This window comes from Antechinus flavipes, chromosome 1 (assembly GCF_016432865.1).
Source record: "Antechinus flavipes isolate AdamAnt ecotype Samford, QLD, Australia chromosome 1, AdamAnt_v2, whole genome shotgun sequence".
Taxonomy (NCBI): Eukaryota; Metazoa; Chordata; class Mammalia; order Dasyuromorphia; family Dasyuridae; genus Antechinus; species Antechinus flavipes.
Genome location: NC_067398.1, coordinates 269,422,333 through 269,438,659, shown reverse-complemented (window position 1 = coordinate 269,438,659; position 16,327 = coordinate 269,422,333). Strand labels below are relative to the sequence as shown.

At 34.2% G+C, this 16,327-nt stretch overlaps 1 protein-coding gene across 1 annotated transcript in view; it reads left to right on the top strand.

Annotated features, from left to right (window-relative positions):
* The window catches only part of SUSD1 (sushi domain containing 1), a 283,693-nt gene that overhangs the window by 224,066 nt on the left and 43,300 nt on the right, over positions 1-16,327 (top strand). The window contains 2 exon segments of the mRNA XM_051961204.1: positions 6,874-6,970; positions 13,604-13,859. Coding sequence (XP_051817164.1) covers positions 6,874-6,970; positions 13,604-13,859 — 353 coding nt within the window.

Below are 16,327 nucleotides of genomic sequence, written 5' to 3'. Positions count from 1 at the left end.
GTCCAATATCCAGCTCCTTTCATAAATTCTCAATAAAGGATATATACACATGTATATATAACTATTAAATTATATAGAGAATATATATTATATATATGTATCTAGGATTTTTAAATTTCACGAACTTCAGTGTAATCAGTTATATCTTGATCTCTTGCTCTCCTTATATGAGTCTATCTCTTAGGTAGGTTGTTCAGATGGATAATGACCTGGGCCCAGAACTCAATGGAAAGTAGAAAGCAGAATAGATTTTATTTGAAAAACTGTAATGTTTTCAGTTATCTCAGGCACCTTCCTAAAAATTTATCTTTCAAAAATACCAATTTTTAAGTTGGTATTTAAACACTGGTATGTTGTATGGAGCATTGTTATCTGAAAAGAATCAAAATGGCAAGTAGGACCCAAAAACTCAGTAGAAAAATACATAATGAGGATATAAGAGACCTGAAGTATATTATCTTTGAGGATTTGTTTTTAGGAAGTGGCATCAAAGGTAGCAGAAGAATATAAACTTCTTAAGGGAAAGGCTTGGTTTTGTCTTGTTTTATTTTGTTTATTTTTTCTAAAGAACCTAAAACTATTCCTTGTAAACAGTTAAATGCTCAATAAATCCTTTTTTAAAAAAAAATTTCATTTAAAGTGAATATATAATTAAAATAGGAGATGCTATACAGATTTAGAGATTTATCAGAGATTTATATTTATAAGATTTAGAGAGCAACACATGGAATATTACAAATAGAGAAACATCTCTAGTTCTGAGTAATATTTAGAAAGGACTACTCAAAAGGATTGCAGAATTTAAGGTATGAATAAGTTGCAATTTACACTGAGGATGGGATTACTTACATTGATGGATTCATTGGTATGGTACAAATAGCATTAGATTAATATTAGGGAATCTGGTTTTAAACTAAGCTCTGGGGTTCCCATCCCAACTCTGACACATATTTGTTATATGAGACTGAAATTTTAACCCTGGCTAGCCCATTTTGTGTTGTCGCCAACTACATATTAGCCCACAATCAAATTGAAATATCTGTCTGATTATTGGTTTCTATGTCTGAAAAATAAGGGAATCAGACTAAAATGGTTTCTCAAGACCCCTCCCCTCCTTCCTTCCCCCTTCCTCCCCCCCCCCCCCCCCCAGTTCTGAAGTTATGATTCCAGGTTGCTAAATAAGGCTACTGTTCTATTTACCATTGACTTCCTTTATGTCTTATGGAGAAGGAAGTATGGTTTAGTTAAGATTTGGGAAAAAAACTCAACAATTGAGTACTATTTGACTTGGGAATTTCACTACTAGAAATATGATTGAATGTTGTTAATTGAAAAAGATTTAAAAAACCCCTATCTATACTAAAAAAAAAAAAAATCAGCAAAGCAGCTTTACATGTTAACAGGAGGCAGGGAGAAAACCATGGTAATTACAGGATTTCACAGTTGAAAGTGCTCTTCTTCGTATTTCAAAAGGCCCCTGACCATCAGTTTCCTCTACAAAATTGCCAAGTGGGCATGCAGACTCTGTTTGTTTTTCCCCTGTAATAAAGAGGAACCTACTTCTTCCTGAGACAGGTAGTGTCATGTTGTGATGGCTCTAGTTGATGGGGATTTTTTCTTTTTACAGATACTAAATGCTTACCTTTTCCCTGCCCCACCTTTACAATGCTGACCTATTTCTAGACTTCTACTCTTGGGAGCTAACCAGCAAAACAAAATTGAAAAAAAACCAAAATCCACCCATCATGTCCTCTATTCAGCCTTTTGTTCTTCAGGCTATACATTATCCTAATTTATTCAGTTGATCCTTTCAAGGCAGGATATACAGTCTCCTCATCTTCATGGTCAACCAATTTTTAACATTCTCCAGCTTATTAATGTTCTTCCTTAAATGTGTTACTCAGATTTGAAAATGATACATTATAGTAGAAGTTTTTCACCTTTCAAGTGACAATTATTCCTTTGGCAGCTGATGAAACCCATTATAGAATCCTCCTCAGAATCATATTTCTAAATAGTTGAAGGAAATGTTGAGTTTCTCAATGAAAATGAAGATGGACTTTCCCCCCATCTAAGATCATGAGCCCATGACACCTCAAGTTAAGAACCCATTTTTAAAATCATCTGACTGGTACAGAGCCCAGAGGAACTCTCCATAATCTCTTCTGTTTAAGACACATTGTCTTTCTAAGGTCTATTTAATCTAAGGTCTCATTAGCCCTTTTTTGATCACCACCCCACACAGTTGGCACACGTTAAATTTGCAATCCTCTAAAATCTCTAGATCTTTTTCATTCAAACTGTTAATTGGTTTTTTACCCCCTTTCTATGCTGTGTGAAGTAGTTTTTTTTTTAACTTGAGGAGTGGCACTTTATATCTTAAAATTGATTTCCCTCCCTATTTCTCCTTACTTCTCCCTCCCCAATTTTTGAAATTGTTCTACCTTATCAACATCTTTTTTGTCACTTCCATTGTTAGCTGTTTCTCATAGCTTTATGTCATCTCGAAAAGTGATAAGCATTCCATCTGTACCTTCATTGAAGACATCAAAGAAAACATTATATTGTATAGGTGCAAGGACAGATCCTAGTCTCCAAAATGATATTGACATAATAATATTTACTCTTTGTAGGACTGAGGATTGGGGAAATAACTGAATACATTTTGGCCTATAAATGCAATGAGATGTACAGTGTTATAAAGAAAGGACCAATAAGAAAACACAAAGATGTAGGACGTGATTTAAAGTGAAGAATGCAAAGTCTTTAATCATGTGGATAGTAATGATCCAAATTTTTAAAAATTTTAAAAGTTCTAACATTTTACAAACCTTTATATTTGTTGAATCCTAACACTATATCCACTGATTAAAGATTCATATTAAAATATTGGAATTAGATATTCAGAAAAAAAGGAAGAGCGCTTGACTGAAGGAATGTCTGCCATGTCAGTAAGTACTTGATGGTTTATGAATAAACTTCAAAATCCAGTGTAGAAAGTGTCCCCAAAATTTGAGTGCAGTGAACTCTACTAAGATTTTGGGGATACCTTATAGATATGTTATAATTATAGTTTCAAATTTACTGTGAAAGGCTAACCTCTAGGTTTTGTTCTTTTTATTTGAATCACAGAATTGATATAGAAAGGGCCACAGAGATAATCTAAATCTGAATAAAGAGCACCTCCACACACACCTTTTTAAAGCAGATATTTTTAATGAGAAGACAAGATTTACTCTGGAGGCAAATTCTAGAGAATACATTATCACAAGAAGTAATTCTATCAAAAGAATGAAATAGGGCTGTGACAGAATAGGAATATTTGTAAACAAATATCAAAAAGTTGAAATTCAACAAAATGACTGGTAGTTTCTTCCATTAAACTAATTACTATTTGTTAAATCTAATTTTTAAAAATTTTGCGTGCAATTTAAATTAAGTGACTAGTCCAGGGTCAATAGCTAGAAAGTGTCTGAAGCTGGATTTGAACTGTCCTTCTGATTCCAGGCCAATGACTTATCCACTGCACCATTTCATTGCCTCAAATCTAACATTTCTTAATCATTAATAAAAGCCTTTCAACTAATGATGATTAAAAATATGAACCTGAAAGATTTGTGACAATGACAGTATGATTCTTCCTCCTTTAAAATTTTAAAAATAAATTTCCAGTTATATTGAGTTCTTAAAGAAGGCAAAGAAGTTTTTTTTTTAATAGCTTTTTATTGACAGAACATATGAATGGGTAATTTTTACACCATTGTCCCTTGCACTCAGTTCTGTTCCAACTTTTTCCTTCCCTCTCTCGACCTCCTCCCCTAGATGGCAGGTAGTCTCATACATGTTAAACATGTTAAACATTCACTTTGTTGCACAAGAAGAATTGGATTCAGAAAGTAAAAGTAACCTGGGAAGAAAAACAAAAATGCAAGGAGTCCACATTCATTTCCCAGTGTTCAGAAGGCAAAGAAGTTAATTCATTATTGATTACAGCTGATTCCACTGATTGGATGCTGCTTAAATGCCTTAAAATTTTACTGTCTGAACCTATAATCTTCAAAACAATATATGAAAACAAATCTTTTAAAGATGTTTAGATATTAGCCATAACCCAAATATCAGATATTGATATGAATCCTTCCCTTTGGAAAAACCACAATTGGCTCATGTTTCTTTGACTTTCTAATCAGTCAACAAGCTTTTTTTTTTTTTTTTTTTTTTTTTTTTGCTGAGGCAATTGGGTGACTTGCCTTGGGTCACACAGCTAGGAAGTGTCAAGTATCTGAGATTAGATTTGAATTTAGGGCTGGTGCTCTATTCAGTGCTTGTCAACTGCCCCAGTCAACATGCATTTTAAAGCACCTATTCTCTTTCAGGCACTGTGTTAAGTATTGGAAAGATCACAAATTTCTATTTTATCAGGGCAAAGTCTTATTAGGTGTTTTAAACTACAGAAATAGCCAATAACCCTTAGAATTCAAAAGGAAAAGAAATTGTATTTGGATTTTATATAATCATTTTTAGATTAAAGCTACCTACCATGCAACTGTTTGTGTAAGAATCACTAGAAGGGTTATCTGCCCCCTCCTCCACTTTGTTTTATAAGATGATAATGGACTTTTATTCAGGTCTAATTATGGTTTGTCAGACTAGGATGGGGCACCCACTCCAATTTTCAGTTTGATATTGAACTGTTTAAATAAACTGCTTTTGAATCCTAGCAAAGTAACTTTCAGAGATACTGAGGTAAATAAATGTGTAACTGACTGTTTTCTTCTAGAAATTTCACTTTGATAGTCTCATCTTGTATATTTGAGCTTGTTTTCCTTTATGGGCTTGGAAAAGATGCTTTAACCACTTTAGCCTCTAGCAAAGTGCTTATATCACATGAGCAAGATTCAGTTCCTCTTAACAGAGCAGTATGCATCATATTTTCAGACACCTGGTACTTTTATATATTTTCACAGCTATTCATGTATTTTGGATTGTGTGCTCACACTTGCAATTAAAAAATAATACTATCTCCAAAAAGTGTTTTTTCCATCTTTAGCCAACAGTTTTTGGATATCCATATTGTAGTCAAATTGTTATTGGAGTTCTAGACTTCACCTTAAGTCAGGTCGTGTTCCCTTTGAATATATACCATCTGGGAGAGTGGGAAGAGTTGGTTTCCATATATTTTTATATTTTTTCTTCTAATCTCTTACTATTTCAAACTGAACTTCAAGTTGATGATCCACTACTTTTGAGTCTGATCCATTTTGTCAGAATCAATTTGATGACTATGTTTTTAGGTTTTTTAGACTTTCTTTTAAGTTCTAAATTTCTCCATTATCACAAATGGACACATTACACATTGACCCTAATATTGTGATGTCATTTTGGTCCTCTTTTAAACATAAAGGACAATTTCTCCTCTGAAGAATTTTTAGGTTCATTTGCTAAAGTAATTGGCCTAATTTTTTTCCATGTTCTCTGACCACTTTGAAATAGTCTGTCCCTAGTGATCTTTTACCCTCTCATCCTTCACACATTTGGTGCTATCAGTTATGACTTAGAGGTTTGTGATAACCCAAGTCATGTTGATAATAAGCACTTCAGATTTGTCTTACAGGCTTTCTCTTGAGAATTTTCAAGTTCTCTAGAGTCTGTCACCAGGATCTTTACTGCTAGATTGGGTGGGTGGGGGAGGTTTGGGGCCATGAGCAGGCATTATCTCTGATATCCTTATATAGCACTGATTATTCTGAGGAAAACTATGTGAGAGCAAGAAAGGAAGGGGAACTAGTTCTGCCTCTGTTCTGGTCTCTTAACGCCTGGCAACTACAGAGTTTGTCATTGACATCCTAAACTGCCAACATAGCCTCTTGCTCCTAGTACCCTTTTTAGATGAAACTTAGAAATCTCATCTACAACAGAATTGATAAATGGTCATTTTGCTTTCACTTGAATATCTCCAATGAGGGAGAAAGCCATTATCTCCCAAAGCAGTCCATTCCATTATAGGATAGTTCTAGCTGTGTGGAAGGTTGTTTTTGTTTATTTGTTTTAATAAATTTTTATTTTGAACTTAAAAACCAAATAAAATGGGCATTTGCAGAGGAGAAGGGGAAAAAAGGATTGTATACAAAACTGCATTTGTCAGTAAAATGTATAAAAGCAACTTTCAAAGTTAACCTGCTTTCTATACTTTCTGACTTATGTTCCTTTTTTTGATTAAAAAGAAAAAAAAATGTTTTAATGACCTTTCTCTGCATTCTCTTTCTCCCTTCCTTCTTTCCTTCCTTCCTTTCTCTCTCCCTCCCTTTCTCCCTTCCTTATTCCCTTCCCTTGCCCATTTCCTTCCTTTCCTTTCCTTTCCCTTCTCTTCTCTTCCCTTCCCTATTTCTTTCCCTTCCTTTCTCCCTCTTTCCTTTCCCCTCCTTTCCTCCTTCTCTCCTTCCCTCCTTCTTCTGCCTTTCTCTCTCATATCCCAGTCTTCCTTTGCCTTCTTCTCTTCTTTTGAAAAAGAAAAAAAATTGTATCAAATTTGTCAAGAAAAAGAAATTTAAATATTTATTGTGTCTAAAAATGAGTGTCTCATGTATTTTAAGTCTATTTTGCCAGGAAGTAGGGAAGTTTTTCTCTGTTTCAAAATAGAAAAAGGCAAAAAAAAAAAAAAAAGCTTCTTTAATTTTTTCTTTTTGCAACCTTCCAGCTATTTCTAGTTCTGTGGTCTGGGCCTAATTAACCAAATTTAATCCCTCTTTTTTCAGTTTAAGTCCTCTTATAAATATATGATTTGGTCTGGGCCTAATCAACCAAATTTAATCTCTCTTTTTCACTTTTAAGTCTTTTTGTAAATATATGATTTCTTTCACTTGTTTATTTTAGAGCCTCCAATTCCAAACATAGAGTTTATTTCAGTAGAAGGAGATCCTCTACCACCTCTGAGTCTACGGAAAGCAGAGGACAGAAATGGACCCATCAGGTCAGTAATTATGGCTTTTACAAAGTTGCAAAATTACTACTGTTAATCTGCTAGTACAATTGTTGTTGAGCTCAATTTTTTTGTTTTTGTTTTTGTTTCCTGAGGGATCACTCATGCTTATACATGGTTGTTATGTTTATCAGATGGTATGGGGAGTATATTTATTTGGAGTAATTGCTAAAGCAGTTCGAGAATTGGTACTGCTAAATACAGCAATTCCCAAAAGGTCCTATTACCCTGAACTTCACTCTTAACCTCAGTTATCTTCTACCATGATAGAAATACTTGCCCAAGTATGCTTAGTCAAAAGGAATGAGCCATAAATAAAACAAATCACTTAAAAAAAAAAAAAACACCTGTGGCTAATTCATTGCAAAACATCTCTATTGAAATGTCTCGACTGGTGGGTTAGCAGCATGATTTCACATATCAAAAAGAGTGTACAAAATGTAGCTGTTAAGATTTACAAAATGTTTTTAACATGGTTCATCTTTATCCTGTGGTGTATACAGTGATTTGCTCTGAAAAGCCATTTAGATAATGAGTCTCCCAGAAAGGGCTGCAGATGATATATTGCATATTTAGGATGAGGCATCTGTGCACCCCAGGCAAGGTCCTGAAATTGTATTGGATCATGTGTTACTGTCCAGGAAAAGCTTTGAGTCTTCACTGTAATGCATGACACTTAACTTATCAGAAATGTCTAGGGATCATGAAAATAAGAACTTCTTGTTCTTAAGATTATATTCACTTACAAAAGATTATATTAAAAGATTTCCCCTGTTTTACTCTATTAAAATATTGAAGGCTCAGCAGCTGCCTTTCTTCTCCACACATCAAATTCACTTATCTGAGGGAATTCTCCATAGTCTTTTTTTTAAATGAAAGCACTCTGGATTTAGGAGACTAGAATTTTAATTCTGGATAGTCCTCTTCCAACTCACCATTGCCCCAAATTATTTGTCTATCTTGTTCCCTTAAAAGAACTTTTATCATTATATCACCTCTCTCCAGATTTTTCATTTCACTTTTATGTTTTGTCTTTCTCAAATAGAATATACGCTATTTGATGGCAGAAACTGCCTTTCTTTTTGTTTTTATTTAGTACTTGGCACATTTTTGTTCAATTATGCCCTACTCTTTATGACTTCATTTGTGTTTTTGTTGTTGTTGTTGTTTTTGCTAAAGATACTGGACTGCTTTGACATTTCCTTCTCCAGCTCGTTTTATAGATGAGGAAAATGAGACAGAGTGAAATGACTTGTCCAGGATCACACAACTAATAGATATCTGAGGCCAGATTTGAACTCAAGAAAAGAAGTCTTCCTAACTCAAGGCCCAGTGCTATCTAGCAGCCCATACCTAGCACATAGTAAGAACTTAAAAGTTCTGTCCATCTATATATCTCTTTGCCTACCTGCCAACCTATCTATCAGTTGTCTCTATGATCTTGGAAAAGTAACTTCCTTTCTCTAATCCTCATTTTTTCTTATTTCTCACTCTATAATTATACATTTCAAATCCTTGTCTATCAAGTTATGTTATTTTATGCATATTATTTTTATTTATTTATTTTATAATAATATTTGTTTTTACAAGTACATGCAAAGATAGTTTTCAACATTCACCTTTGCAAAACGTTGTATCCTGAATTTTTCTTTAATTCTCTCCTCTCCCTTAAGAGCAAGCAATCTTATATAGGTTAAACACCTGCAATTCTTCTTCTTCTTCTTCTTCTTCTTCTTCTTCTTCTTCTTCTTCTTCTTCTTCTTCTTCTTCTTCTTCTTCTTCTTCTTCTTCTTCTTCTTCTTCTTCTTCCTAACCCCATGTATAGCTCTTCTAAACATATTTCCATATTTGTCATGCTGCATAAAAAAATCAGATCAAAAGGGGAAAAAAAGAGAAAAAAACAAGCAAACAAACAAGGTAAAAAATACTATGCTTTGATCAATATTTAATCTCCATAGTTCTTTCTCTAGATATGGATGGCTCTTTCCATCACAAGTCTATTGGAACTTATGCATCTTCTAAACTAGCTTTTCTCAATATATGGTCTACAGACTCCTGAGGGTCCACAGAACCCCTTCAAGGAGTTCCACAAGCTCAAAAATTTTATCTTGTTCAGTCATAGCTGACTCTTTGTGACTTGTGTACCGTAGCATGCCAATAATGTTCCTGAAGTTTTCTTGGCAAAGATACAACAATGGTTTGCCATTTCCTTCACCAGTAGATTAAAGCAAATAGAAGTTGATTTACCTAGAATCACACAACTAGTAAGTAATTGCTAAGACCAGATTTGAACTCAAAGGTCTTCCTGAGTTCAGACCTACGGAACCATCAATAAACCATCTAGATGCCTCCTGAGGTTAAACTATTTTCACAATAATACAAAGCATTTTTGGCTTATTAAATTACCCCTTATTATTCCATATATGTATATGTGTGAAGCCAGATTTTCTTCACAGACTTCAACCAAAACAATATATCACTCCAGACTGAATACAGAAAAATACTGAAGAATTGAACTATCTTCTACTAAGCAAGACATTAAAAAGATTTGCAAAAATATATGACAGAGGGGGCAGCCAGGTGGTGCAGTAGATAGCATACCAGCCCTGAAATCAGGAGGACCTGAATTCAAATCTGATCTCAGATACTTAACACTTATAGCTGTGTGACCCTGGGCAAGTCACTTAACCCCAATTGCCTCAGCAAAAAAAGAAAAAAAATATGACAACACCACTCTAATCACTGTTTTTTTTTTTTGTAAAATATAGTTATTTTTCATATATTAACATTAGTAGATTTGTTATTATTATTTTGATGTAATTAACAAATATTTTTTAAAATCTATCAGTTTTCATTTCTAATACAGTAAATATCAATAAATATAATACCCATAACAAAAGCTTTCTGGGGGTCCTCAATAATTTTTAAAAGTGTAAAAGCATCCTGATTACACAAAGTCTGAGAACCATTATTCTAAGTGACAGTACTTATGACATTGACAGGTAAGAAAGAGAGCATGAAATGGTATATAGGAACATTGTGTTCAATCAGAAAATCACAGTTTGTCATAGAAGGAAGCATAGATGCTTTTTAGCAAATTGAGATCAAGGGAAATGCAGTAACTTGCTCAGGGTTATAGAAGTAGGATTAAATCATAGATTTAGAGCTAGAGGGGACCTTGGAGGCCATCCAATCCAAAGTTGCAAATTCACAGACTGTCTGCTGCTATATAAGAAGCCACTTATAAAAGATATAAGGAGAAGATTGGAATTGTGAACCAAGGTCCTAGGATTCCAGTTTTTTCTCTATGCCACATTGTCTCTTAGACACATAGACACTTCTTTCTCCCAATTTTCTATTAGTCTGCAGACAGCTTCTCTCCAGAGGTGTTTTGAATAAAGTCCATGTTAAACATATATTTCATGAAAGGAATTGCAGAGTAATGTTTTGAAGACTAGATTCAGAATCAAGGAGATACCCACTCTATGATGCTAAGCAAGTCACTTACCCACTCATCCCTGAATACTAAGTTGCTTGATTTGGTAGAGGAATTTTTTATATTTTTGAAATTACTTGTCAAGTAAAAAAAAAAAATCAGCTTATTCTATCCCGAGGAAGAGAGATTTCTGACATCATTCTGACTGAAGTAGTTCTTAATTTATTACCCAATTGCAATGTTTCTGGAAGGTATTTTAAATGGGCTGCCCAAGAAGAATACAAAGGTATGGGGGGAAATTGCAACATTACAGTGTAAAAAGGAAAAAAAGTTGCATTTGATATTTGAATCAAATGATTGATTATGCCAGTTATCATAAAAAAAACTTTGGTCTTTTTTCTTTTGGCATTTTCTTAAGATTAAATAGAGCTATGTGTATAAAGATGGAAGACTGAAGGAAATGTAGAATTAAGACATAGTAGATGGAGTACTGTATTTGGGTCAGAAAGACCTGTGTTTGAAATTTGTCTCAGACTCTTACTAGCTGTGCCTGCCAACTCTGAGCAAGTCACTTGATCCCTGTCTGCCTAAATTTCCTTATTTTAAAATGGACATAATAATAGCATTTACCCAGTTTTTTGGAAGATCAAATGAGATTAATGCTTTGCAAACTTTAAAGCACTCTATAAATGCTAGCTGTTATTATGACTAAAGCCAGCTCTTCACTTTGCCAGGATAAAGAAGGTAGCCTCCTCGGCCTGGCATTGCTTGCCCCATGAGAATGGAAATCACCATGGTTGATGAATACATTTCCTGTAATTTACACAGTAGAGATGAATACAGTTCCAGGCTGAAAAAAGAATAAAAAACTAGGACTGGAAGTCAGGAAGACCCCATCAAATCTTACCTTGTAGATCTCAGTTTCCTCATCTGTAAAAGCTATGGTTTTCCCAGTAGCAATATATGGCTGTCAAAGTTGGCCTATAAGGAAAGCTGAGCACTAAAGAATTGCTGTTTTCAAATTATGGTGCTGGGGAAAACTTTTCAGTTCCTTTGATAGCAAGGAGATCAAATCAGTCAAAACATAAGGAACTCAATTCAGGCTATTCACTGGAAGTTGAAGCTTAAAAACTTTGGTATCATAATGAGAAGATGGGACTCTGGTGGGATCCCAATGGTGGGAAAGATTGAAAGCAAAAGGAAGAGATGACAGAGGATGAGATGAATAGATAAATGTCATAGAAGCAATGAACATGAACTTGGACAGAGTTTGAGAAGTAGTGAAGGATAAAAAGGCTAATATATTGTGGTCCACAAAGTCACAAAGAATCATACATTATTGAGCAATTAAACAACAATAACAACAATAATAATAGAGATAACAATATTACTTACTTCACAGTGTTGTTGTGAAGCTCCCAGGACATAATACATGTATCTTTGTAAACCAATATACCAGTAATATTTTTGTGCTTTTCTATTTTCCTTGTCCCTATTCTTTTAAAAATGTAATTGAAATCTGAATTCATAGAGATCTATGATTAGGTAGTAAATACTTCCTGAAGGCCAACATTTTTTCTTTTCTTGGTGTCATTGAGAATTACAGAGCAAATTAGTATATATGTGGAGAGAGTTGGAATTGGACAATATGAGTGCAAAAATGCAAATTTTATTAATATAATCTCTAGAATTGGTTTGTGAATAAAATTTTTGTAAAAGTGTTTTATATTTTTATATTTTGTATAACAAATTTGTATAATTTGTAATACAGGGTAACAATCAGTTCTTATTATAGTGTACATTTATATGGTGCTTAACTGTTACAAAACAATTTCCTTACATCTTCACTAAAACCAAGAGGCAGATAGCTCAAGTATCATTATTCCTAATTTTAGGAAATGGAGGTTCAAAGGGAATTATCTCATGTCATTCAACTATTAAATGAAAAACTAAGATCCATGTCTTATGGGTTCAGCTATTTTTGAATTATTATAGATTTAATGAGTTTTGAGAATCACCACATTCATATGAAAAATAAATCCATTCCACACATCTGGAGCTGATTTCAACCTTGTGCTTCTCGTTTTTATTGATATTGAGATGTTATCTGTACTTCCTCCTGGTAGGTTTTTGGATTAGTTGTATAAAAAATTAATTTTAATAACAAAATATGATATTAAAAACATTGTGTCTGCTTGTGGGTATTTTGTAATGTCTACAATTAAAGCATGAAACTATCCCATAAATCATATAAACTATGTAAATATGTCATTTTACATTTCTAGATTTTATTTTTTCATCAAAGAGAATGTCATCTGACTTTGTACTGCCTCCATTCCTACTCTTTCCTTTGAAAAGATTTTGGACAGAATTTAAAAGCTACTCAGAAATAAGTATGGCTGGTGAGGGGAGGAGGTTTCTAAACCTGTTTTTACAGAAATGGAAGAAATTCTAGTTATGAAAACTCATCTTGGAAAGTTGCTTGGGTTATAGAGATTAAATGTCTATGGACGCAAAGTCAGAGGCAAGAGTTGAACTGAAATCTTCCTGGTTAAGGTCACCATAATATTCTGTCTCTCATTTAGCACTCATACTGAGCTCTCTTTTGAAAGCCCATGTGATTGATTAGTTTCTTTTTGAAGATTTTAACAATTAATTGTCCTTCAACAAGTCATTTAAACCCTTTAGCCCTCAGTATTTTCATCTGTAAAACAAGAAGATTGAATTGATGGTTTCTAAGGTCTACTCCTCCTCTAATTCCTATGATTGCCTGTCTTCAAGTAACTACACTGTCCTTTTTAAAAATAGGACTTTTCTCTCTGATCACATGACATGTGTTAATTAAATCAATGTCAAAACATAAAGGATACTTGTTGAAGGCCAATATATATTTTTTATTTGAGTGTTACTGGCATCTGTAGAGCAGAGCAGTGACTACGAAAAAGGTTCATAGTGGATGATATGATTGCAAAAAGTCAAATTTTGCATAAAAATATACAGATAAGTTCATAAAACTCGCCCAATATTTGAGATCAGAATCGACTCTGATTTTCAATTCACAATCTGGTAGGAACATTATGTACTGTTTTCAGAAACATTGCCTGGCTTTCTAAGCCCCATAAATATGTTTGGTCTGGTAAAACCAGATGGGTAATTGATCTGATGTGTGCTTTTCTGTTTAATTCTAGTTCATATCAAGTATTGGTGCTGCCCTTAGCTCTCCAAAGCAAGTTTCTCTGTGATTCTATACAGAACACCACTTTCTTTACCAATGACTCAAGTACTAAGGGATATGTGGCTGCAGAATTCCTGGCCAAAGACATTACTGACGTCCAAGAGATCTCCCTTGGAGACAGATTGTACTATGGGAAGTTTTACAATGCACCCTTGAAACCAAGAAGTGACTACTGCATTATATTACGAATCACTAGTGAATGGAATCAGGTACATTTAGAGTCCTTGAAAATTATGTATTTTATTTCTATGATGTCAAAACTCTTTGAGATTTGGGGGGACATCTGGGGTTGGTTAAATTCCATTGTTATCTTTTGATTTATATCTCCTTCATTTCTGAATACAGCCCTCACCTCTACTCAGCAAACATCTCTTGCAAAAGCCAGTTTTGTAAAATTAACCAACATTTCAACAGAATCTGACAGTGTATACAGTCTTTCATATTCACAGTCAACCACTTCTTCAAAGAAGAACAGGTCTTTTTTTTTCATGTTTTCTTGAGGCATAAATTTGGTCATTATTGTAGTGTTAAGTTTTGCTTGTGTTTTTATTCATATTTACACTTTCCATTTACATTCAGCCATTCACCAATTTATTTACTATTACAAAAATGTTTCTATAAATATTTTGTTATATGTAGGGTCTTTGTTTGACTTCTTTGAATCTATGCCTTGCAGTAGAATTTCTTGTTTCCAGGTTATGGCTATTTTAATCACTTTATTAAAGTTATATAAATTTTTTAAAAAATTGTCTCTCTGTTGTCTGAGATAGACATCTTAGGCAATAACCACTGTAATTTCCTGAAACATCTGTTTAATCTTTGAGTTTTATATGGGCCCTGACTTTTATATGTATCTTTATGTTTTCTGTACTGTGAGAATTTTAGAAGTTTTAGAATCCCTTCATTTTTGTAGTTAAGGAAACTAAGGTTTAGGAGAGTTATTTGCTTGAGGCAAAACATGAAGGTTTTGTGGAGGGTCCAAAGCTTGAATCCAGGTCTTCTGATGCCTATGCCATATTCTTTGAAATTCCTAGAAACTATAATGATAATTGAGATTTCATGTTTCATTACTTAGGAGCTCATAGGATTCTATGTGAAAACATTGATTTAAAGAGGTTCTCTTCTATCCCTAATGAAAGAGTTCTGCTCAATATTCCCATTCCCATCTTGATCTATTTTTATTGAGGCAATTAAAAACAGAAAGGCATATAAATACTCCTTGCCTTCATCATTTTGTAGTTACCAGCTCTCCTATCCAAGCTGTATTCTATGTACTTGAACAAGGAAAGAAAAAGGCACCAGAGAACTGTTCTGTTTACTGCTCACAACTGTCTCCATTTTTCCTTCCTTTCCCCTCTTTTCAAGCCTTCTTTGATCATTTGTCTCTTATCAGATTAAGAACTAATAATGAATTGTATGAATTCAGATCTTAAAGAAGCTCAGAGGAAGAGCAGATGGACAAAAAACATTTCAACATTGTTATTGTTCAGTTGTTTTTCAGTTGTATTTAGTTCTTTGTGGCCCTATTTGGGATTTTCTTGGCAAAGTTATTGGAGTGGATTTGCCTTTTCCTTGTCTAGCTCATTTTTCAGACGAGGAAACTGAAGCAAATAGAATGAAGTGACTTGCCCAGAGTCATAGCTAGTAAGTGTCTGAGGCCAGATTTGAATTCAGGAAGATGACTCTTCCTAACTCCAAGCCCAGCACTCTATCCACTGTGCCTCCCAACTTCCCGACCCACTTAGCTTCTCTGTGTTATACATGTACCAATAAGTATAGAGTACAATGAAACCTTTCTCTTATACCATAACCTTTTCATTTGAGACTGTGGGTAAAGTTGTCACCCTGGTGAACTCCAGTTCCCCACCCAGAAAGTTATATGAAGACAAGAACGCAATACAGAATATTTCTATTCACTTTCTATTTATGGGGCCTGGGTTCAATATGGAAATAGTTCTTGTCATAATGACTCTGTGGTCAGTCTCATTGCTTATCCTGATGATGAAGGATCAGATAGCATCAGCTCTTATAGAAACTTTACTGGGCAATGTAATTGTCAGGCATGCCCTAGGATTTTAGATTTAGAATTAAAAATGACCCCAGAGTACAACTCCCACATTTTACAGATAAGAAACCTATGACTCAGAGGCTAATTAAATTATCCAAGGTCACATAGATAGTAAGTAGCAGAGCCAAAATTCCAGCTCAGGACCTCTCGCTCTAGGTCCAGTGCTCTTTATATGGCACCTAGGAAATTTCCCCAGGGAATTTGGTGGCCATTGGTTATAATATCATATTCAGAATGCTTTTTGCCTTGCAACATCAAATGTCTGGGACAGGAACAATCCAAACCCCAGACCTCCAGGGTTTAAAGTTGAGCAGAAAACTGGAGGAGTGGTGGGCACAAATGGTGGGCACACACATCAGCAGTACCAAAGGAATGTAGGGCTTTTAGAAGAAAAGTTACATTGGAGAAATGAGAAATTTGATATGTGGTTTTCTGAAGTATTGCGTAAATATAAGAATGTTGGGTGCTTGGCAAAGGATGTGGTACTTCCAGGAAGAACTTGGATTTGGGAATCTGGATGATCTAATTGAAGAGAGCCTTAAGCTGAAAAATGAGAAGGATGGAAAGTATCTGATTCAGCCAGATTCGTTAAACTCTGAAGTCCAACAA